At 42.8% G+C, this 23,295-nt stretch overlaps 2 protein-coding genes across 3 annotated transcripts in view; both read left to right on the top strand.

The window, feature by feature from the left end:
* The window catches only part of LOC112258630 (protein phosphatase 1 regulatory subunit 1B), a 35,420-nt gene extending 25,799 nt beyond the window's left edge, over nucleotides 1–9,621 (top strand). The window contains exons 3-7 of the mRNA XM_024433142.2: nucleotides 4,181–4,264; nucleotides 4,381–4,456; nucleotides 6,402–6,539; nucleotides 7,505–7,617; nucleotides 9,128–9,621. Of these exons, the coding sequence (XP_024288910.2) occupies nucleotides 4,181–4,264; nucleotides 4,381–4,456; nucleotides 6,402–6,539; nucleotides 7,505–7,617; nucleotides 9,128–9,214 (498 nt within the window). The 3' untranslated portion in view covers nucleotides 9,215–9,621. The remainder of the gene's footprint in view (nucleotides 1–4,180; nucleotides 4,265–4,380; nucleotides 4,457–6,401; nucleotides 6,540–7,504; nucleotides 7,618–9,127) is intronic.
* A 415-nt stretch (nucleotides 9,622–10,036) lies between these two features.
* LOC112258614 (stAR-related lipid transfer protein 3) lies at nucleotides 10,037–23,250 on the top strand. Of its 2 annotated transcripts, XM_024433111.2 has the most exons (14): nucleotides 10,037–10,180; nucleotides 13,155–13,399; nucleotides 14,945–15,022; nucleotides 15,186–15,263; nucleotides 15,388–15,441; nucleotides 15,995–16,112; nucleotides 16,572–16,673; nucleotides 16,823–16,971; nucleotides 17,289–17,351; nucleotides 18,162–18,257; nucleotides 21,256–21,335; nucleotides 21,508–21,612; nucleotides 21,789–21,882; nucleotides 21,991–23,250. In XM_024433111.2, the coding sequence occupies exons 2-14, from the start codon at nucleotides 13,181–13,183 to the stop codon at nucleotides 22,093–22,095; spliced, it is 1,341 nt and encodes a 446-aa protein (XP_024288879.1). In that variant the 5' UTR covers nucleotides 10,037–10,180; nucleotides 13,155–13,180; the 3' UTR covers nucleotides 22,096–23,250. The 2 variants fall into 2 exon arrangements, with proteins under 2 accessions (XP_024288879.1, XP_024288880.1); XM_024433112.2 differs by lacking the exon at nucleotides 15,388–15,441.
* The last annotated feature ends 45 nt before the right edge of the window (nucleotides 23,251–23,295 follow it).

Below are 23,295 nucleotides of genomic sequence, written 5' to 3'. Positions count from 1 at the left end.
TATGTGGGGTGAACAGGATAAAGGGAGGAGAGGATGAGGTGGAATTGGAAGTGGGGGATGAGAGAGAGTGAGAGTGAGGGATAGAGGGGAAGTGAGGATACATATACAGAACCTTCATGAGGAGATTATGATGTGTTGTGTGGCCCACCAAGCCTGTGCTTTGGCAACAGTGACCTGCTTGCTTCAACGCACAGCTCCCAGACCCAGGATGTTTACCAAATGGAACCCTATTCCCTCTATAGTGTGCTACTTTTGACCAGAGTTTTGACCGGGGCACATGGGGCTCTGGTCAAACGTAGTGCTCTACTGTATGTAGGGAATAGGGTGCCATTTGGGATGAAGACCCTGTCTGCCCTGGTTAACCAGAGGAATGAGATCCACAGGCTCGAACACGAACACATCCAGAGAGCAACTTCATGGAAAATAGAGAAGTGCTACTGATGTTGTGTGGCACCATAAACAGAGAGGAGCAAAGGTTCAGGCCAAGGTTGGCGGGTCTAGAGAGAACCCGCTGGTTACAAACGGGTTAAATCAACATGGTTTCTGTCACGTTCTGACCTTAGTTCCTTTGTTTTGTCTTTTGTTTTAGTATGGTCAGGGCGTGAGTTGGGTGGGTTGTCTATGTTAGTTTGTCTATGATTTTCGATTTCTGTATTGTGATATGTTGTCTATGTGGAAAATACATTGGATTTGAAAAAGGTTGTCAGTGTAAACTGTTGTTTTGAAGGTGAAATTTCAACCACAGAATTATGTGGTCATGGTAACCAATATTCAACATAGACAAACCTTGTATAAAATATGTTTAATTTACACCTTTGAAACAACGTCATCTTTGACGTAATATCCACTATAAGATAGAAAGCAGTAGTCCGGGCAGCACCTCCTACTGGAGAGCACCTTAGAGGCTGCTGTCCTATGTTCATGGACTTGAAATCACTGGCCACTTTAACCAACACTAACCAACACTAGTCACTTAAATAATGTTTACATATTATGCATTATTATGCATACTCATCTAATATGTATATACTGTATTCTATACTTTTCTACTGTATCTTAGTCTATGCCGCTCTGACGTTGCTCGTCCAAATATTTATATATTCTTAATTCCATTAATTCCATAATTACTTCAGATTGGTGTGTATTGTTGTGAAATTGTTAGATATTACTGCACCGTTGGAGCTAGAAACACAAGCATTTTTCTACATTCGCAATAACATCTGCATGTGACCAATAACATTGGATTTGATTTGATCTACAGCTTTCTCGTAGTTCTCCCATCCAGAGTTTTAACCAAGCCCAACACTGCTTAGCTTTAATATTTGTCACTGTCTATTACCAATGTGCTAGTAATAAATATGTTAGATTCACTTCTCCATTCAACCAAAAATAAAAGTTAAAGAATAAAGATGAAGTCAAATCAAACTGTATTTTGATTTTTGGTTGAAATGAAAATGGGAATCCAACATATCAATTGTTAATTCATTTGTAGACAAGCTGGAATTAAAGCCAGGCTCAGTGGCACCGATGGGGCTATCCATACAGAAGATACATCTCCTTAAAAAGTTGATATTTGGTTGCATTGTCTACCAAACACGATTCAACATTACTTTTGTAAGACAGCAAATAGCCTAATGTGAAGGTTATCTTACCAACTAATGTGACAATATTTCTTCAACCTTAAAATGAGTGGCCACATTTTGAGGTTACTGTAACAATAAATGTCTTCTTATGTATTCATAGAAAGCGTGTATGTTCAGGTTTGCAGGTCTGTGGAAATCTTCACAACTGCTATAATAATCTGCATAGACTCTCAAACAGCATTGATCCCTTGCACCATGTCCTCTCAACTAACTGCAATCCAGGTCATTTGGTCATGTTGTTAGATCAAACACAGTGATAACACATTCATTTGTTGTAGAAATAAACAAAACATCTAACATTGTATTCCCATTTGAATTTGAATGTGCTTTTAAATGGTTGAAAGCGCAGTGATCACAAATATAAGTGACAACTAAACCAAATATCAGGCATTGATCTTTTCATTGGAATTTGGTTGTACCTTTTGGGGCTGGGGACCCCTTTTGTGTTAGCAAATTCATCAGAGACTCGTTCGTAATCAGAACACAACTGGAATGCGTTAACAACAGCCTACAAAAGGTTTTACTATGACGTCTGCAGTACATGGCTGGATGAACCACGTCCCGGGCCCAGGGAAAGAACATTTCAAATGTTCAGCAGTTTTCAATCTAATTTCCTGTCATTCTACACATGTTGTCATGGGAAAGATGTTTTTTTTTACTGTTGCAGCTCTAAAGCTAATATCCTGCAATTCAACACAGAGATACAACATTGCAGTTTTAAATTACAGTGCAAATAAAAACAATTTGGGGGGGGAAGCACGTGACAAATAACATTTGATTTGATTTGACTGGATTGATTCATAATTTTACATTGTGTTGTTTTACATATGTTTAACGTATTCCACAGATCCTTGGCCAAAAGTAATTTAATCTGTTGTTAGTAATATTCCCCCCCAAAACATTATGTAAAAAAAAAAAGAACCTCTGTTTTAGATGTTTAAAAATAATATTGATAACACATTGGGAATTCAACAAACCTTTGGCTGTCTTTTTGAGTGGGTGAAAATAGGTTGGAATCTCATTAATCAACGTACTAAATATTACCCAATTGTGTGCCCAGTGAGGAGACTTGTCATGAACTTCTCTGTTTGACTTTCCAGGCTTCCATCCTTATAGTAGTGCACTATTCATCTGACCTGAATGCATGTATCCAAAACAACTTACCACAGCTAGTTTGCAAACTGTTTTCTGCTTGATCTATTTAGACTGTGGGAGACTGTGTTCGCGAGTCAATGCACTGTGAGTGTTGTTGCCAAACCTTCACAGTGGGGTTCTACCTGGAATTAAAACTACAGAACAGAAGGCCCTGTTCTCCTTGACCCTCTCTCTGCATTCCTTCCATGGTCAAATTAATGAACCTTGTACTGTAGCTTAAGAATGCCAGTGTTGACAGAATGAGAGAGCCGTCTGCAGCGTACTGTGAGCACCCAGTTAGAGTGGGTAGCAGGTTACCCATTGGGACAGAGAATGTACATATAGTCATTTTAGGGAAGTCAGTTAAGAACAAATTCTTATTTACAATGACAGCCCACTGGGAACAGTGGTTTAACTACCTTGTTCAGGGGCAGAACAGAGTTTTACCTTGTCAGCTCAGAGATTCGATCCAGCAACCTTTTGGTTACTGGCCCAACACTCTAACCACTAGGCTGCCTGCCGCCTCAGGAAGCCTGAGGGGAGTGAGCTCCAGTCTGCCTGCCACTGGTCTAGAGAGGCTGGAGAGAGGAGGGGCAAGAGGTGGGCAAAGAGGGGGAGAGAGGAGGGCAGTAATACCTACTATAGGGCCCTCACTGGAAACATGTTTTATCAATTAGTCGCAGGTTTTATTTTTTATTTCTACATATTTTTTTTGCAGATATGCAAGCGTGAATTTATGCTCACAGACTTGTTTGCTTGAGTGATATAGTTTTGCATCAAACTACTGTTCATAGCCACAGGCACATGCATATTGATTGGCAAACTATGTTTGTACCATATCAACCATGTATATATCAACCATGTACTAAGTAAAATGTATGTAATGACTAAAGTAGAGTTCAGAGTGATACTGATTTCTCCCGGGGGGTGCTCTGTTAAGTGGGCTAAATCAGGGTCACACAGAGAGTTTCTATATATATATATATATATAGTTGAAATGTGAGTTTGCATCCCAATATTACACTTTACAAACATCACAGAAGACTGAAATATAACAAAAACCATTTGACATAGAAACACAGGAGTTTTTGTGGAAAAAAACCCTGTTTTTTATGAAATTATGAAAAATACTAATAACATTGCACCCATGAGGCCACTAGAGGACGCTTTGGTCAATCAACTGCAGAAAAGGGATCTATGTGACATAATTGGATGTCTTCTGTTCTGATGATGTCTTGTTGACCCCTAAACTCTGACCCCTGGCCTACCCCAACAGTACTCAGACTTGACTCCTTGCCTGGAGTCAAATTAGGAGAACTGGACACATTACAAGCGCTGATGAGATGGCTTACACCCCAAAAAAGAAATACCCGATTCTCTTCTTCTCTCTCGTGTGTGTCTAGATCCGGCGCCGGCGGCCTACACCTGCAACACTGTTCAGAGTGGCAGACCAGTGTTCCCCTGAGGATGATCAGTCCACCCATCAGGTAACAGAGCGCCCCCTAGTGCCTCAGAGGATAACTGCATGTCACCCTATAGTCATGTGAATGGTTGCGTTATTTCAAAACTGTAGGCTACATTCAACTTGTTCTTCCTTCCACAGTGGATTGTAGGAGAGAATGGGATACTCAAGCCCAAGCGAGTCAACCCAAATGTGTATCAGCCACCATCCCTGAAAGGTAAGCGTATAACTGACTGAGTAAGTAGTGTATACATGTCCTCTGTGTGGTGAATTCTCCCTGTGTTGATACTGTGTTTACCTTGCTTTACTGTTATGTTGCCTCCTGATTATGTTCTTTGTGAAATGGGGGCAGTGGGGTAAGATACACGTGACAAAATAATTAAAACAAGTCATGTCAATCAGTTGGAGTATCTTTATAAGAGTAGGTACTATACTGTATACACGTGCAAGAGGGATTTCTTCTATGGAACTATATACACATGTTTTGCTTCTATGCACATATATATACATATATATATATATATATATATATATATATATATATATATATATATATATATATATATATATATATATATATATATATATATATATATGAGAGAGAGAGAGAGAGAGAGAGAGAGAGAGAGAGAGAGAGAGAGAGAGAGAGAGAGAGAGAGAGAGAGAGAGAGAGAGAGAGAGAGAGAGAGAGAGAGAGAGAGAGAGAGAGAGAGAGAGAGAGAGAGAGAGAGAGAGAGAGAGAGAGAGAGAGAGCTGTGAGTCACTGAGTGTGAGTCTGTGCAGCTCTGGATTGTCCAGGATTACCAAAGGAGCATATACAGCTGCAGATAGAGACACACAGACAGACAGACAGACAGACAGACAGACAGACAGACAGACAGACAGACAGACAGACAGACAGACAGACAGACAGACAGACAGACAGACAGACAGACAGACAGACAGACAGACAGACAGACAGAGAGGGGTACAGACAGACAAACAGACAGACAGACAGACAGACAGACAGACAGACAGACAGACAGACAGACAGACAGACAGACAGACAGACAGACAGACAGACAGACAGACAGACAGACAGACAGACAGACAGACAGACAGACAAAGGGGTACAGACAGACAGACAGACAGACAGACAAAGGGGTACAGACAGACAGACAGACAGACAGACAGACAGACAGACAGACAGACAGACAGACAGACAGACAGACAGACAGACAGACAGACAGACAGACAGACAGAGGGGTACAGACAGACAGAGGGGTACAGACAGACAGACAGACAGACAGACAGACAGACAGACAGACAGACAGACAGAGGGGTACAGACAGACAGACAGACAGACAGACAGACAGACAGACAGACAGACAGACAGACAGACAGACAGAGGGGTACAGACAGACAGACAGACAGACAGACAGACAGACAGACAGACAGACAGACAGACAGACAGACAGACAGACAGACAGACAGACAGACAGACAGACAGACAGACAGACAGACAGACAGAGGGGTACAGACAGACAGACAGACCGAGTGAGTTCTAAATGTTGCTTCATACTTGTTGTTTCACGCCGAGCCATAAACATAGACCATGTGCTAGTAAGACCAGAAAAAAATATATTTGGAGGCTTGTCAGTAGATGTTAATTAAAGAATTAAAGGGGGATTACTATATGCGTGTAGAGTGTTATTATAATAACCCAGTCTGTATTCCTGTATCAGTATTTGATTCTTCATTAGCTGAGAGAGAGAGAGACACCCCAAGGTGACTTAGACAGAGTGGGATTAAGAGAGAGCAGGATGAGTCAACATTTTTTAGAGAGCAAAAGAACAGAGGACCAGAAAGGAGAAATGAAAGGATAAAAACAAATGCAGGAAAGAGTAAAGACGTGTATATATAGGACACACATGTATTATACCAGTCCATTACTACAAAACATGAAAGTGCTGGCTGTTCTGCCTTTAAATTTGTCTGTATGTCTGTCTGTCTTGCTGGGTGATTGGCTGGCTGCTTATCTGTCTGTCTGGCATGCATCTGAAAGCCCATATGACACATGGTAACGTTGCAGTGTTGAAGCCTGGTAAACCCCAAACAACCTATCCCTCTCTCCCTTTGTCCCTGTGTGTGTTCCTGTGTATCCTGTGTATGTGTGCGTCCAGCCGTCCAGAAGATGGCTGAGGCACACATGCAGAACCTGGGTGTCTACCCCCCCTTGGAAGACCCCTTTGAGGGGGAGGAGTACGACGACTACCCCTGTCATGAGGAGAGGGAGGAGAGATTCCCCACCAAAGCTGCTGGTGAGATAGGGAGTTCATACACTGTCAACTAGTAACACACTATATACACTCACTCATATAATCACATTGATGCTTTGACCAATGGTGTAACTGGCTTACATGTTTAGCTGTGTGTATAGCCATTGTTATTCAGTGCCCACTTTTAAGTCAAATGGGATGAATGTTGCACTATGCCATGTTCAAAACAGCAGGATAAACTCTTCTCTGCGACAAGTAGCAGTGGTATTATATTAGCACATATTAGCATCACTCCACCAAATCTATCAGAGAGCACAGCAGACCTCCCTGTGCCAGTCAGGGGGCCAGAGATGCTTAGCCACGGCTAACAGTCTATCTGCTTTCTCTTTGGCATCAGTACTGATGCTGGGCTACCAGCCCAGATGGCAGAGCTTCCGAGTGAAATCTCTCCTGTAGCATCGTTAAACGCTGTTTCATTGGATATTACTGTCATCGTTTTTCTGTAAATCTGTCGTTTGAAAGCAAAACACGGCTGCAGAGTGGCTGTAGTGTCACACATCACTAAACAGGGACTCTTAAAGATACATTGAAGTAGGGTGTGATTATCCTCACGAGAGCAATTGCCTAATTAGGCCTGCATACACATGCACATTTATGCAGAAGAATCTTTCATATGTACTGGTATGATTCAGACCTGTATACCATGTTCCTCACACATGTATTTCTACACACACACTCACAGGAGGCACATGTCTGACCATTAAATGACAGGTAGAACCAGATTACCATAGACTGGTTTGGGAGTAGAGTTATTATGATGTCCCATAAATTGATCAACCTCTTTTCCCTAGTGCTGTTTGTTTACCTTCCCTGCATGTCTTTTCTGAAACATCAAAATCCACAAATCTAAGTAGTCATCAAGCTTACTTGTGTAAAAGGTTAGTGGTTTGATTTGAAGGAGACCAGTGTGTGCTGCTGTTCTTTGACATCACCTCTTGTCTCCTTAGACCCCCAAGCGACCAGCACCACAGATCAATCAGAGAAGCCGGATGAGGAGGAGGAAGAGAAAGAGAAAGAAGAGGAAAAGACAGAAGAAAAGACAGAGGAGAAGGCAAAGAAAGTGCGCAAAAGTGTAAAGTTTTAACACTAAACAAAAAAAAAATGAAGGGAGAGATGGATGGTTGCAGATGTGTGAATGATTGAGTGAATGAATGAGTGGTTTAATGTGTGAACGTGTGAGTGAGAAAGAGAGCTTCTAAGTTTGAATGGTGCATATTCAAATTAAATGAATGAATGTAGGTACTGTTAGCAAATCTGTGAGCAAAAAAATCTGTACATTATTCTAGAAGGGGAGAGGGAGAGGGAGAGGGAGAGAGGGAGAGGGGAGAGGGAGAGGGAGAGGGAGAGGGAGAGGGGGAGAGGGAGAGGGAGAGGGAGAGGGAGAGGGAGAGGGAGAGGGAGAGGGGGGAGAGAGAGAGAGAGGGAGAGGGAGAGGAAGAGGGAGAGGGAGAGAGAGAGGGAGAGGGGGAGAGAGAGAGCGTAATAGATATTGCCCTTGTGAAGAGGTGAGGAGTGGCTCCTTAGAACTAATGAGACTAGTGGATAGGGCAAGGTCACCAAGGTAACTGTGACCTTGAGGTCCCTCACTACAACGCTAGTCTTCTCTTCCATGTCAGGGGAACCATTCATTCACTTCTTAATTTCTAGCTTTGCTCTTTAATGTTACAGAGCAATGGAATAATGGCTAGAAATAATAACTACACAAGACACTCAAAATAACTGTAAACGGACAAATGCTGATGAACAGCTTCAGTATAGAACACACACACACACACACACACACACACACACACACACACACACACACACACACACACACACACACACACACACACACACACACACACAGAGGAGATATCATTAGTCTCTGACTATCGGTCCAGACTATATTCTAAAGCTGCTCCATTACTGTGCAGATATGATAATACAGGCTCCTTTTAAATCACAAAGACCTGTATTATGTGTATCAAATTTCACTCTGGCCTAGATTGGATATCTCTGCAGCCTAATCATATTGAGATCTTGTTCTTGGAAGAAGTGAGCAGCTGCTGCCATCTTGTGGCAAGATAGGGGATGTAGAATAACCAGAGAGTATATATCGACATGAATTTACATACAATAAACTGTGCACTGAATAGGCCTTCAGATAATATGCATCTATATAATTGAAATGATCTAGATTTGTAATGCATTTGAAACATTTATCTGTGATGCATTTGAAGTTATTTTTGGTGCCCATCAAAGCTATTTGTGTCAATCATGTACTCGGGGTGTATGTGAGGATGCCATGCTTTTGTAAAAGTAGTCCAATTTAGTTTTTTTGTGAGAAAAAAACATGTATTAATTTTGTATACAGAATCAGATTCTTATTATTTGTTTGTTTAAATCATTTCCTGTGTAAAGACCTATTAATCAACTTAGCTGTATATGGTCTCTCTCTGTTGAATAATTGTCACAATGTTTAGTAACCTTTCAGTCATGACTTGGAAAACTGTGTTTTTCATATTCTCATGAAAAACAATACAGACAATACAATACATAGTGACTCTCTTTCTCTCTCTCTCTTCCAGCTGAAATGGAATGACACATTTGAATATAAAAATATTCACCCTCAGAATGTCATTATCATCATATACTCATTGATAATGTCAGCCTAATAAACAGTTTTCTTTATTTCCATCACATCTGTTCTCCAACTGCAGGATTGCTTGTGTCAGCGGAATACATTTTGTTGTAGTGTCACAGTTGAGTGTCTCAATCGGTACCAACTGTTAATATATAGTAGTTGTTTTGAATCTCTTTTTGTTGGACAAAGTGTTGAGACATATGGCACCTACTCCCTCCATTGTCTGGCTGGAGTGACCATACTTTCCTTCTCCAAGTCTATCTATCCTCTATGGTCAATAGACGAGTGCCATGGCAAGAATGAACTCTAATCGCACTATTCTTCTTTATTCCACTTTTTGTTTTCATTCTTTTTTTCTGTACTTGTTAAAGATGTAGACATTTCAATGTGAGCAACAATAACACTATCTAAATAAACACATTTTTTTCTGATTTGAAATTACTGTGTGTGTGTGTTCTGGTGTGTGGAACTAATCTTAAAATCCTAAAACTTTGAAAATATACTTTATAAAATAATATATATGACCGCACAAAATGATTGCCACAAGATGGTCAGTATTTCACACCCTATGATGGAATGAATGAACATGACCCACATTCCAGAAGGAATTCTGATACTTGGAAGTCTATATGGTTGCTTCTCAGATGGTATGTTCTTCAAGTGGAGTATGTCAGAAAACACCCTCATGGAAAACAAAACTGGCAAAGTCAACTGACAAATTAAAAATAGGCTTCCTAGAAAGTATGCTAATTAATTTCTATTGGACTGATAAGTTATTGCAACAATAGATAAATATAATGGTAGGTCCTTTAATATTGCGTTTGTAGCTTAAGTAGCCTAATGCTACTGTCAGATGAAAAACAAATAGCTAACATTGTACCACCATAGACATTAAAACCAGATTACCACAAATCTAAACCGGAAGTGAGATAGTGACCCGTTTCATGTAGAAGGTATTCCCGGAAGATACGTCGATGATGATGATGTACTAAATCAGGTGAGTTAAAGGCTCAGGACTACAGTTGTTCCTTTTTTAAAATTCAAAACAATTTTGTGTGGTCATTGTTCAGATGTGAAAGTTGTATCCTATTTATTTATGTTTAATTGTAATATATTCATGGGGTGTATAACGGGGTGTATACTGTGGCTATGTTGTTAGCTAGCTAATGGTAATGCTAAAGACAGCGTTAGCACTGTTGTTTGCTCCACTTGTAATGCAAGCCTATATCAATTAAATATCACCCCCAGTATTATGTACTAATTCTACATGTGTGTACGTAAACGGAACCTGCATGTATTGCTAAACCAGTTGTAGCTAGCCAGTTTCAGTTTAGCTGTCAGCTAGCTGGTTAGCTAACTAGCTATCTACGGTAGCTAGTTAGCTATATAACGTTACCTAGTTATTGTACAGTTTTAGTACCATTTCTATTGCAGTGATTTATGTCGACTGGTTTTGATATGACTGTCTGAGCATAACTGATTCAAATTGGTCACTTATGTAATTTGGCTGGTGGTACACAGGCCAGATCTCAGGGTTAAGTTGCTTGTCTGTAGGAGGGTAATTTAGCCTAATGTGTTGTGTTTAGTCTTCAACTGATGAATTCCATGTTAATCAATAGTGTAAATAGGCCTACTCAGAATCAGATAAATCAACAGCATTTATTGTTATCTCTAACAGTCGATTGTTCAAAGTAACTTGTTTACTTTATTAGAGGGTGGGACAGGCCATCACAGTGAATATCAACTCTTGTCTTATGACAAAATCTATCATCTTTACGCTTTCCGTGCATGTATGCCTTTTTTTAAACTGAAAACACTGTGTTACGTTTTCCTTGGGCGGTATTGACATTTTAATTCAGTCACTTTTTGACAGCACTTTTTGTACCTGAATGCCAAAACATCAAAGAGATAAATAAAGGTGCTCAAAGTTGACCCACTTTTGCATACCCCACCATACTATGAGACATCATCCATATCTTCATCACTGGAAAAGAAAACTGTTCAGATTGATACAATTTAAAAGCTTACAAACAGGGTATTGGGAAATTCAGAAGATCATCGGGCAATAATTCGGTATGATCTTCTGTCTAGAATAGAATATCATCATTGATGCTGACCAAATCATAATGTTACTGGTCGTCTATACACATAATTAGCAGATGTTATTGTGGGTGTAGCGAAATGTGTGTGTTCCTAGCTCCAACAGTGCTGTAATATCTAACAATACAAGCTAACCTAAGAGTAAAAGAATGGAATTAAGAAATATAGATATATTAGAACAAGCCATGTCTGAGTCTGGAGTATAAATAAGTGTGTGTGTGAGAGATGTATAAGCAGTATGTGGATAGAAAATGTAATATATTTGAAGAAAACCTAAGATACAATAATATATGCACAGCAATAGTTGAATAAGATGGCCTTGACTAGAATACAGTACTGTGCATTTGGAAAGTATTCAGACCCCTTGACTATTTCCACATTTTGTTACAGCCTTATTCTAAAATGGATTAAATTCATTTTTTCCCTTCATCAATCTACACACAATACCCTATAATGACAAAGCGAAAACAGGTTTTTAGAATTTTTTGCAAATGTATTTAAGTAGAAATACTTTATTTTCATAATTATTCAGACCCTTTGCTATGAGCCTCGAAATTGAGCTCATGTGCATCTTGCTTCCATTGATCATCCTTGACATGTTTCTACAACTTGATTGGAGTCCACTGGACATCCCTTCAAATGAGTGATTCAGCTATTTCAGCCATACCAGTTGCTGACCAGGTGTATAAAATGTAGCACAAAGCCACACAATCTCTGTAGACAAACATTGACAATAGTATTGAAGAGCCTTATTGAAGAGCTCGGTGACTTTCAATGTGACACTGTCATAGGATACCACCTTTCCAACAAGTCAGTTTGTCAAATTTCTGCCCTCCTAGAGCTGCCTCGGTCAGCTATAAGTGCTGTAGTGTGAAGTGGAAACGTCTAGGAGCAAAAACGGCTCAGCTGCGAAGTGGTGGGCCACACAAACTCACAGAACGGGACCGCCGAGTGCTGAAGTACGTAAAATCGTCTGTCCTTGGTTGCAACACTCACTACCGAGTTCCAAACTGCCTTTTGGAAAGCAAGGTTGGCACAATAACTGTTTGTCGGGAACTTCATAAAATGTGTTTCCATGGCCGAGCAGCTGCATACAAGCCTAAGATCACCATGTGCAATACCAAGCGTTGTCTGGAATGGTGTTATGCTCGCAACTGGACTCTGGAGCAGTGGAAACACGTTCTAAGGAGTGATGAATCACGCTTCACCATCTGGCAGTCTGACTGACAAATCTGGTTTTGGCAGATGCCAGGATGCATAGTGCCAACTCTAAAGTTTGGTGGACGAGGAATAATGGTCTGAGGCTGCTTTTTATGGTTCGTGCAAGGCCCCAATGACGTGGCAACAGTTTGGGGAAGTCCCTTTCCTGTTTCAGCATGACATTGCCCTCGTACACAAAGCGAGGTCCATACAGAAATGGTTTGTCGAGATCGGTGTGGAAGAACTTGACTGGCCTGTACAGAGCCCTGACCACAACCCCATCAAACACCTTTGGGATGAATTGTAACGCCGACTGCGAGCCAGGCCTAATCGCCCAACCTCACTGATGCTCTTGTGGCTGAATGGAAGAATGTCCCATCAGCAATGATCCAACATCTGGTGGAAAGTCTTCCCAGATATCCTGTTATAGCAGCAAAAGGGGGACCAGCTCTATATTAATGCCCATGATTTTGGAATGAGATGTTCAACAAGCAGGTTTTTGACCACGTAGTGCATGATAATATTTTCCTCTTCCCTAAACACTGGGCCAGTTTCCCAGACACAGATACTCCATTCAATTAGCTTTTTAGTCCAGGACTAGGCTTAATCCACTTCTGAGAGATCAGCTCACTGGCCACACCTCACCATTACTCCCCCTCTCTCTGTCCCAGGTGGATTGGCCCCTTTCTCAGTAGGAATGCCGGGCGGAGTGGACTATGGGGAGTTTGGGGGGAGCCTTCCTGCCATCGCCTCTCTGAATGCGTCCTACTCCACCACTGTATCCCTCCCCTCCCCCCACTACCTGGTGGTGCCACCTGGGGAGAAGAAGGTCATCTCGGACGTCCGTCGCACCTTTTGCCTCTTTGTCACCTTTGACCTCCTCTTCATCTCCCTGCTGTGGATCATTGAGCTCAATGTGAGTTCACTCGTTGTCAATCTATTTCTACTCTCTTATTTTTTTATTTAGTGTAACCTTTATTTAACTAGGCAAGTCATTTAAGAACAACCTGGACAACGCTGGGCCAATTGTGCGCTGCCCTATGGGACTCCCAATCACGGCCGGTTGTGATACAGCCTGGAATTGAACCATGGTCTGTAGTGATGCCTCTAACACTGAGATGCAGAGCCTTAGACCGCTGCACCACTTGGGAGCCTGTTTTATTGTTGCTTTCTCTCATGTGTCTCACATGTTGTTCTCTGCCCCTTGTTTTTGACTTTTTCTCAGTATCACTCTCCGTACTTATTTTCACTGTTCTATATTATGCCAATTGTATATATTGTGTGTGTGTGAACCACAGGGTATACACTGAGTATACCAAACCTTAAGAACCCCTTCCACTACAAGGTGTCGAAAGTGACCACAGGGATGCTGGCCTTCCCTTTCCCGTGTTCACGGTCAAGTTGGCGGGATGTCCTTTGGGTAGTGGACCATTCTTGATACACACGGGTAAAAAAAAAAAACAGCAGTGTTGCAGTTATTTATTTGTGTTTTTTGTTGTTGTTGAATTTTACCCCCTTTTTTCTCCCCAATTTCGTGGTATCCAATTGTTAGTAGCTACTATCTTGTCTCATCGCTACAACTCCCGTACGGGCTCGGGAGAGACGAAGGTTGAAAGTCATGCGTCCTCCGATACACAACTCAACCAAGCCGCACTGCTTCTTAACACAGCGCGCATCCAACCCGGAAGCAAGCCGCACCAATGTGTCGGAGGAAACACCGTACACCTGGCAATCTTGGTTAGCGTGCACTGCGCCCGGCCCGCCACAGGAGTCGCTGGTGCGCGATGAGACAAGGATATCCCTACCGGCCAAACCCTCCCTAACCCGGACGACGCTAGGCCAATTGTGCGTCGCCCCATGGACCTCCCGGTCGCGGCCGGTTACGACAGAGCCTGGGCGCCAACCCAGAGTCTCTGGTGGCACAGCTGGCGCTGCAGTACAGCGCCCTTAACCACTGCGCCACCTGGGAGGCCCCTAGTGTTGCAGTTCTTGACACAAACCGGTACGCCTGGCACCTACTACCATACCCTGTTCAAAGGCACTTAAATCTTTTTTTCTTGCCCATTCACCCTTTAAAAAGCATACATACACAATCCATGTCTCAATGCTTAAAAATCCTTCTTTAACCTGGATTTACAAAGTGACATCAACAAGGGATCATAGCTTTCACCTGGTCGGTCTGTCATGGAAAGAGCAGGTGTTCTTAATGTTTTATATACTCAGTGTATTGCTCTTATCTCTTTACCACTTCCTTAAAAATGTGAACAAGATTGTTAGTCAGATGCCCAGCAGAGCTGTTAACAGTTTATTTAGGTCATTTTCTCTCCGTGTGTGTCAGTTACTTTCTCTCATTATGTCAGCGATCCCCTAATGATGATGGTATGTATGTATGCAATAGAAAGAGCTTGCCTCTGGCTGCATGTTTTACATATGGTTCTACTCTTGCTTTGTCCCACTGCAGATCGATAACTCCATTTGGCAGAGCCTTGAGCTGGAGGTTGTCAAGTACAACTTTCAGTCCTCCTTCTTTGACATCTTTGTGAGTGTAAACGATCAAGCTATAATTGTAATGGGTCAGAAAGTCGTACGTTTGAATGAACTGAACGTACTGTCGTCATGGCCAGCTCTCACGATCACATACGGGAATAACTTTTTAGTTTTACTGTTTTCTGGTTTGTCTTTTTTCTTCTTCTCCACCATAGCTCCTTGCCTTGTTTCGTTTCCTGTGTCTCCAGTTGGGCTATGCTGCTCTGCGTCTGAGGCACTGGTGGGTCATTGCGGTAAGAGCGCTCCTTGAGACGGGCCGACAGACTGGTACCTAAATGGACTGATGGTCATATGTTTTGGGCTGACTGCTCGCACCCAATACCAGCTGTTGTTTTTAACAGTGTTTCATTCTCATAGATCACCACTCTAGTGACCAGCTCCTTCCTTGTAGTCAAAGTCATTCTCTCCAATGTGAGTGCCTCCCCCTCTCCTCTTACCAGAAACAGTTTGGACTGAGCTCCACACTTGTTTGTGTTCAAAGCCACTTCACATTTTCACTTCTCTATTCAATTAGAACATTAATATATTGTCAGTTTGTCTGCAGTTGACCTTTACTGTGTACTCAGCATGGTGGGGATTATACATTCAAATCTATTCTGATCTGAGTTAAGCCTTTCTGCTGCCCTCTGTGTTTACGCGCCGTGTCGACAGCCTGAAGCCACACACCCCTACAATCTCTTCGCTATTTATTTATAACGAGGTGGAAGCAGACATTATGTTGCTGTTGTCAAGATACTGAGATACTGCACAGCATAATTTCTCAGAAATGGCATAAGTAGTAGTGTTTCTTCAAATGGGATATGGCTGTCCAAAATGCCACCCTTTCCTCTATAGTGCACTACTTTTGACTAGATCCTTATGGACCCTGGTCAAAAGTAGTGAACTAAATAGGGATTAGGGTGCCATTTGGGATGTAGGCTATATATACCACTTGTCTCAGACTGACATGTCATTCCTCATACAGCTGCTATCCCAGAATGCCTTTGGCTATGTGTTACCCATCACCTCCTTTGTGGTGGCGTGGCTGGAGACATGGTTCCTGGACTTCAAGGTGCTCTCCATAGAGGCTGGTGATGAGAGAGGTGAGTCACAGAGTGATGGATACATTTGAATGGGTCAGTGGAAACTCCTGGACATGTTTGTTCAGTCATTTTGCCAGAAAGCACATGAATATTCAAAAGAAGAGGACTGGCCACCCCTCATAGCCTGGTTCCTCCTAGGTTTCTTCCTAGGTTTTGGCCTTTTTAGGGAGTTTTTCCTAGCCATTGTGATTCTACACCTGCATTGGTTGCTGTTTGGGGTTTTGGGCTGGGTTTCTGTACAGCACTTTGAGATATCAGCTGATGTAAGAAGGGCTTTATAAATACATTTGATTTGAAGAAGGTTTGTGCCCTCAGGAAATCCCCTCAGAATGAGGAAGTGGGTTGTAGTAGACAGACCCAAGTAGGGAAGGAATGATGCATTGGATAATGGAATGGACAAAGAGGAGAGGAAGATATATAGTCTTTTACGTCTCCCTTTATGGTCTCTATCTCCCTCAGCCTACCTAGCAGCGGTGAACGCAGCGTCAGAGCGAGCTTCCATGATCTACCCACGCGCTGTGTCTGAAGGACAGTTCTACTCTCCACCTGAATCCCTCGCAGGTACCACACTACATCTCCCTTATAATTCTCAATGTCTTTCTCAATCTTCCATGTCTCGCTTTCTCTTTGTTTCACCTTTACGCTGTCTCTTCCCTAACTGTAATCTCTATTCTACCTCTGTGTGTGTGTTGTTTTATTATGTTGGCCAGGGTCTGAGGAGGACCTGGATGAGGAGGGGCTGGGTCGCAGGGCAGTCTCCCCCCAGGAGAAGGAGCTGGTGAGGCAGGGTAAAGAGGCCATGGCCGTGGTGGAACAGATCCTGGCCCAGGAGGAGAACTGGAAGTTTGAGAAGAACAATGTGAGTGGCTAGTTCAGAGGCGTCAAACTCATTCCATGAAGGGCTGAGTGTCTGCTGGTTTCTGTTATTTCCTTTCAATTTGTATCCAGTTAAGACCTAGACAATCAGGTGAGGGGAGTTCCTAACTAATCAGTGACCTTTACAAGGGAGGAGCAGACACCTGGCCCTCCATGGAATGAGTGACACCTGTGCGCCAGTTGCTTCTAGTTAGCTACTTGTTGTTGTACGCTGTTAGTTTGTGGGTTGGACACAAGATGGTTTAATAGTGACAGATTTACTGGATGTTACTAATATGTTGTTGTTTCTCCTTTTGTCAGGACGCGGGGGATTCTGTGTACACACTGGAGATCCCCTTCCATGGAAAGACCTTCATTCTCAAGGTACATGGTCATCACTTTATTTCTGTGTATGGCCTTTGCTTTCATAACGTGTGGCTTGTCTGGTGTAAGTATTTGGCACATTGGGCTATATGTCTTCAGAAAGTATTCACACCCCTTGAATTTTTCCACATTTTGTTACAGCCTTATTCTAGAATGGATTAAATACATATTTTTCCTCAGCAATCTACACACAATACCCCATAATGACAAAGCGAAAACAGGTTGTTCGACATTTTTTTTTAAATATATAAGAAATACATAAACATAAATATGAGACTTGAAGTTGAGCTCCGGTGCATCCAGTTTCCATTGATCATCATTGATGTTTCTACAACTTGTTTGGAGTCCACCTATGGTAAATTCTAGATGCGCAGTGGTCTAAGGCACTGCATGTCAGTGCTAGAGACGTCACTACAGCACTCTGGTTCGAATCCAGGCTCTATCACAACCGGCCGTGATTGGGAGTCCCATAGGGCGGCGCACAATTGCCCCAGCGTCGTCCAGGTTTGGGCGGTGTAGGCCATCATTGTAAATAAGAATTTGTTCTTTAACTGACTTGCCTAGTTAAATAAAGGTTACAATTCAATTGATTGGACATGATTTGGAAAGGCACACACTTTGACAGTTGACAGTGCATGATGAGGGGAATAAATGATTGAATCCATTTTCGAATAAGGCTGTAATGTAACAAAATGTGGAAAAAGTTGAGGGGTTTCAATACTTTCCGACGGCACTGTATATTGTATATTCAAGGTCTTACTAGACTGTTTGATAGGTTTTGTATTTATAGCTATGTGTTGTCTGTCCCAGGCCTTCATGCAGTGTCCAGCAGAGCTGGTGTACCAGGAGGTGATCTTACAGCCAGAGAAGATGGCCCAGTGGAACAAAACTGTTTCTGGTTGCCAGGTAACCTGCACTATCCTGTCTCCTCTTTTTCTCATGACCAGTCATCAGACAAACAAGCTTAGCCTAGTACAGTGGACCTACTGTGAAAACCAATTTGTTATGATTTGGATAAGTTGTTGTGGCCCGTATGATGGTGATGTAGAGGTTAACCTAGGCCCTGTGTGTCCCCAGGCGCTCTCATTTGTTGACTTCTGCAACTGTAAAAGCCTTGGTTTCATGCATGTTAACATCAGAAGCCTCCTCCCTAAGTTTGCTTTATTCACTGCTTTAGCACACTCTGCAACCCTGATTTCCTAGCCGTGTCTGAATCCTGGCTTAGGAAGGCCAACAAAAATTCAGAAATTTCCATCCCCAATTACATTTTCCATCAAGACAGAACTGCTAAAGGGGGCGGAATTGTAATCTACTGTAGAGAGAGCCTGCAGAGTTCTGTCATACTATCCAGGTCTATGTCCAAACAGTTCGAGCTTCTACTTTTAAAGATCCATCTCTCCAGAAATAAGTCCTTCACTGTTGCCACTTGTTATAGACCCCCCTCAGCTCCCAGCTGTGCCCTGGACACCATATGTGAATTGATTGCCCCCCCCATCTATTGTCAGAGTTCGTACTGCTAGGTGACCTAAATTGGGATGTGCTTAACACCCTGGTCGTCCTACAATCTAAGCTAGATGCCCTCAATCTCACACAAATTATCAAGGAACCTACCAGGTACAACCCCAAATCTGTAAACATGGGCACCCTCATAGATATCATCCTGACCAACTTGCCCTCTAAATATACCTCTGCTGTTTTCAACCAGGATTTCAGCTGTCATTGCCTGTATCCGTTATGGGTCCGTGGTCAAATGACCACCCCTCATCACTGTTAAAAGCTCCCTAAAACACTTCTGTGAGCAGGCCTTCCTAAACGACCTAGCCTGGGTATCCTGGAAGGATATTGACCTCATCCTGTCAGTAGAGGATGCCTGATTGTTCTTTAAAAGTGCTCTCCTCACCATCTTAAATAAGCATGCCCCTTTCAAAAAATGTAGAGCTAAGAACAGATATAGCCCTTGGTTCACTTCAGACTTGACTGCCCTTGACCAGCACAAAAACACCCTGTGGCGTACTGCACTAACTTCGAATTGTCCCCGTGATATGCAACTGTTCAGGGAAGTCGGGAACCAAAACACACAGTCAGTTAGGAAAGCTAAGGCTATCTTTTTCAAACAGAAATTTGCATCCTGCAGCACTAATTACGAAAGTGTTTGCACACTGTAAAGTCCATGGAGAATAAGAGTACGTCCTCCCAGAGACTAGAAAACACTGTCACCACTGATAAATCCACGATAATCAAGAATTTCAATAAGCATTTCTCTACAGCTGGCCATGCTTTCCACCTGGCTACCCCGACCAACAGCTCTGCTAAAGTCTTCGAAAGCTAAGTGAACAAACAGATCACCGACCATTTCGAATCCCACCGTACCTTCTCCGCTGTGCAATCTGGTTTCCGAGCTAGTCACAGGTGCACCTCAGCCACGCTCAAGGTTCTAAACGATATCATAACCGCCATCGATAAAAGACAGTAAGTACTGTGCTGCCGTCTTCATCGACCAGGCCAAGGCTTTCGACTATGTCAATCACCGTATTCTTATCGGCAGACTCAACAGCCTTGGTTTCTTTAATGACTGCCTCGCCTGGTTCACTAACTTCTTCTCAGATAGAGTTCAGTGTGTCAACTCGGAGGGCCTGTTGTCCGGACCTCTCTCAGTCTCTATTGGGGTGCCACAGGGTTCAATTCTTGGGCTGACACTTTTCTCTGTACATATCAATGATGTTGCTCTTGCTGTGGGTGATTCTTTGATCAACTTCTACGCTGACGATACCATTCTGTATACATCTGGCCCTTCTTTGGACACTGTGTTAACAAACCTCCAAACGAGCTTCAACGCCATACAACACTCCTTCCGTGGCCTCCAACTGCTTTTAAATGCTAGTAAAATGAAATGATCACTTCCGGCCCGCTCGCCTGGCAAGCATCACTACTCTGGACGGTTCTGACTTAGAATATGTGAACAACTATAAATACCTAGGTGTCTGGCTAGACTGTAAACTCTCCTTCCAGACTCATATTAAGCATCTCCAATCCAAAATGAAATCTAGAATCGGCTTCCTATTTCATAACAAAGCCTCCTTCACTCATGCTGCCAAACACCCTCGTAAAACGGACTATTTTACCAATCCTTGACTTCGTCGATTTCATTTACAAAATAGCCTCCAACACTCTACTCAGCAAATTGGATGCAGTCTATCACAGTGCCCTCCGTTTTGTCACCAAAGCCACATATACTACCCACCACTGTGACCTGTATGCTCTCGTTGGCTGGTCCTCGCTACATATTCGATGCCAAACCCACTGGCTCCAAGTCATCTGTAAGTCTTTGCTAGGTAAAGCTCTGCCTTATCTCAGCTCACTGGTCACCATAGCAACACCCACCCGTTGCACGCGCTACAGCTGGTATATTTCACTGGTCATCCCCAAAGCCAACACCTCATTGGCTGCCTTCCATTTCCAGTGCTTACCGATCTCTGCAGCTGTACACAGCCCATCTGTAAATAGCCCATCCTACCAACTACCTACCTCATCCCCATATTTGTTTTTCTGCTCTTTTGCACACCAGTATTTCTACTTGCAGATCCTCATCTGCACATGTATCACTCCAGTGTAAATTTCTAAATTGTAATTACTTCGCCACTATGGCCTATTTATTGCCTTACCTCCTTACTTCATTTGCACACACTGTATACAGATTTTTCTATTGTGTTATTCACTTTACTTTTGTTTATCCCATGTGTAACTGTTGTTTTTGTCACACTGCTTTGCTTTATCTTGGCCAGGTCGCAGTTGTAAATGAGAACTTGTTCTCAACTGGCCTACCTGGTTAAATAAATAATTAAAGGTGAGAGAGAAAAAAGAAATGATGCAAAAGGCTGACATTGCTTTCACTTTGTTCCTTTAGATCCTCCAGAGGGTGGATGACAACACCCTGGTGTCGTACGATATTTCTTCCGGAGCAGCAGGGGGGGTAGTGTCTGCCAGGTAACTCAACACAACATGGACTACCTCGAATATGGAGTCACCCTGTTCCCTATGTGGTGCACTTTGGGTCAGAAGTAGTACATTCTATAGGGTGCCATTTTATATAGGGTGCCAATCCTCGTTTTGTCCATGTTTTGAATGTAAAAGTAGTTCATGCCCTTGTATCCCTTAGGGACTTTGTGAATGTGAGGCGGGTGGAACGCAAGCGAGACTGCTACATCTCTTCTGGCATGGCAACCGACCATGGCGCCAAGCCTCCACACAGTCGCTATGTCAGGTCTGGCCTTGCCTCTAGACAGACTCATTTCACTGGGAACAATACTGAAAGCAGATCAAGTCAACCAAACCATTCATGCTAATTAGCTGATATGTGATACTACCATCCCTACCCCCTCTCTCTCTTCTCCTCTCCTCCCTACCATCCATCCCTCTCCTCTCTCTTCTCTTCCCTAGAGGTGAGAATGGTCCAGGAGGGTTTGTGGTCCTGAAGTCCAGCAGTAACCCCTCGGTTTGTACCTTTATCTGGGTGCTCAACACAGACCTCAAGGTAAGAACAGCCTGTTGAGGATGGTTTGTGTGTGCTTGTTGCTTTGATGTATTGTCGGTGGGCTGGAGAAGCAGTTTAACTTTCATGTCTGATCTTGTTTTGTCTCAGGGTCGACTTCCCCGCTACCTTATCCACCAGAGTCTGGCTGCCACCATGTTTGAGTTTATGGCCCATCTCCGCCAGCGCATCGCTGACCTACGGTCCACTCGCTAGATGCCCTCTCACTTTCTTCCTGTAGGGAAGCTGATGCCTGCAACCCACAGCACCACCGCAGGTTTGGTGGTGTCACTGCAGATTTTTAGGAACACCTACATTTGGAAGTGCACCTGAGATTATGGTGGAAATCAAACTTACTTAGATTAGAGGAAAGTCAACAGCATAGCGAATGGGAGACTGCTGTGTCTGCACTTTCACCGGTCTTTTAGATGTGAGGAGGTCTGGGGCTGTCAGAGGAGATGTTCCTCCCCTCCCATGGACTCCATGTTGTTTTTAAACATAGTCACACACATTTTTATGTAACTTTTCTGCTGTTTCTCTCACTGGGACGCTAGTGCTGGATGCATCTCCCTCCAGCCAAGAAGTCTAACAGTATTGAAAGTGCAATGGAGATCGGATTAGGACGATGCTTGACGAGACTTGATGAAGGTGGACGTCTTTTTGACTGCATAGGTTTTTTTCCTCTCTCACTGGAAGAGAACTGGTGCAATGACTGTGGGTTTGCTGCATCAGACCGCTAACTCTGAGCCTTATTCTGCCGCACATTTATTTTAGCCATAGACTGTCTGTTTTGCTTTTTTTCTTGTTATTTACACTGTCTTCACTGTCATTCTCTTGTAACCGGGGAAACCGCTACACATGACCACATTATGAACAAAAATTGAGCTGTTGGATCACGATGAACCCACAATGTGTCCCTTTTTGTCCTCGTTGACTGCATTGGAAGCTGACTGTTGGAGTGCTGTGGTCCTCTAGCCAGTAGGGGGCGACACCACCACCACTCATCTACTAACAACAGGAGACCACCTACTTAATGGAGCTCAAGATGGGTGGTTGTGATGATTTACCGGTCGCTCATGGGTTCATAAAGAGTTTCAGATACTCTACTCGTCTGTGCCAAGCCTTTAGTGGCCTTTTTAGCTAGAGGGAATCCATCTGCCCTTAATGATGGTTGATCTAAGTTGTAACTTTATTGGTAAATATATCGCAGCCTTCTGAAATAAGCCTTTACTGCAGACATACTATAGATAGAGAAGTGTCAGTAAATTTAAATATGTGATTATTTATGTTAAACATTTTATCATTGTGGTGGATGCAATATTGAAATTGACTATAATTGGAGTTCTGATTCTCTACTGTCTGTATGTAATATGCCAGCTCCTCGATGGCAAAGCAAGCTGCTTCGCATATCACAGC

This window comes from Oncorhynchus tshawytscha, linkage group LG09 (assembly GCF_018296145.1).
Source record: "Oncorhynchus tshawytscha isolate Ot180627B linkage group LG09, Otsh_v2.0, whole genome shotgun sequence".
NCBI classification, from domain to species: domain Eukaryota; kingdom Metazoa; phylum Chordata; class Actinopteri; order Salmoniformes; family Salmonidae; genus Oncorhynchus; species Oncorhynchus tshawytscha.
This window is presented reverse-complemented; position numbering and strand designations above follow the sequence as displayed.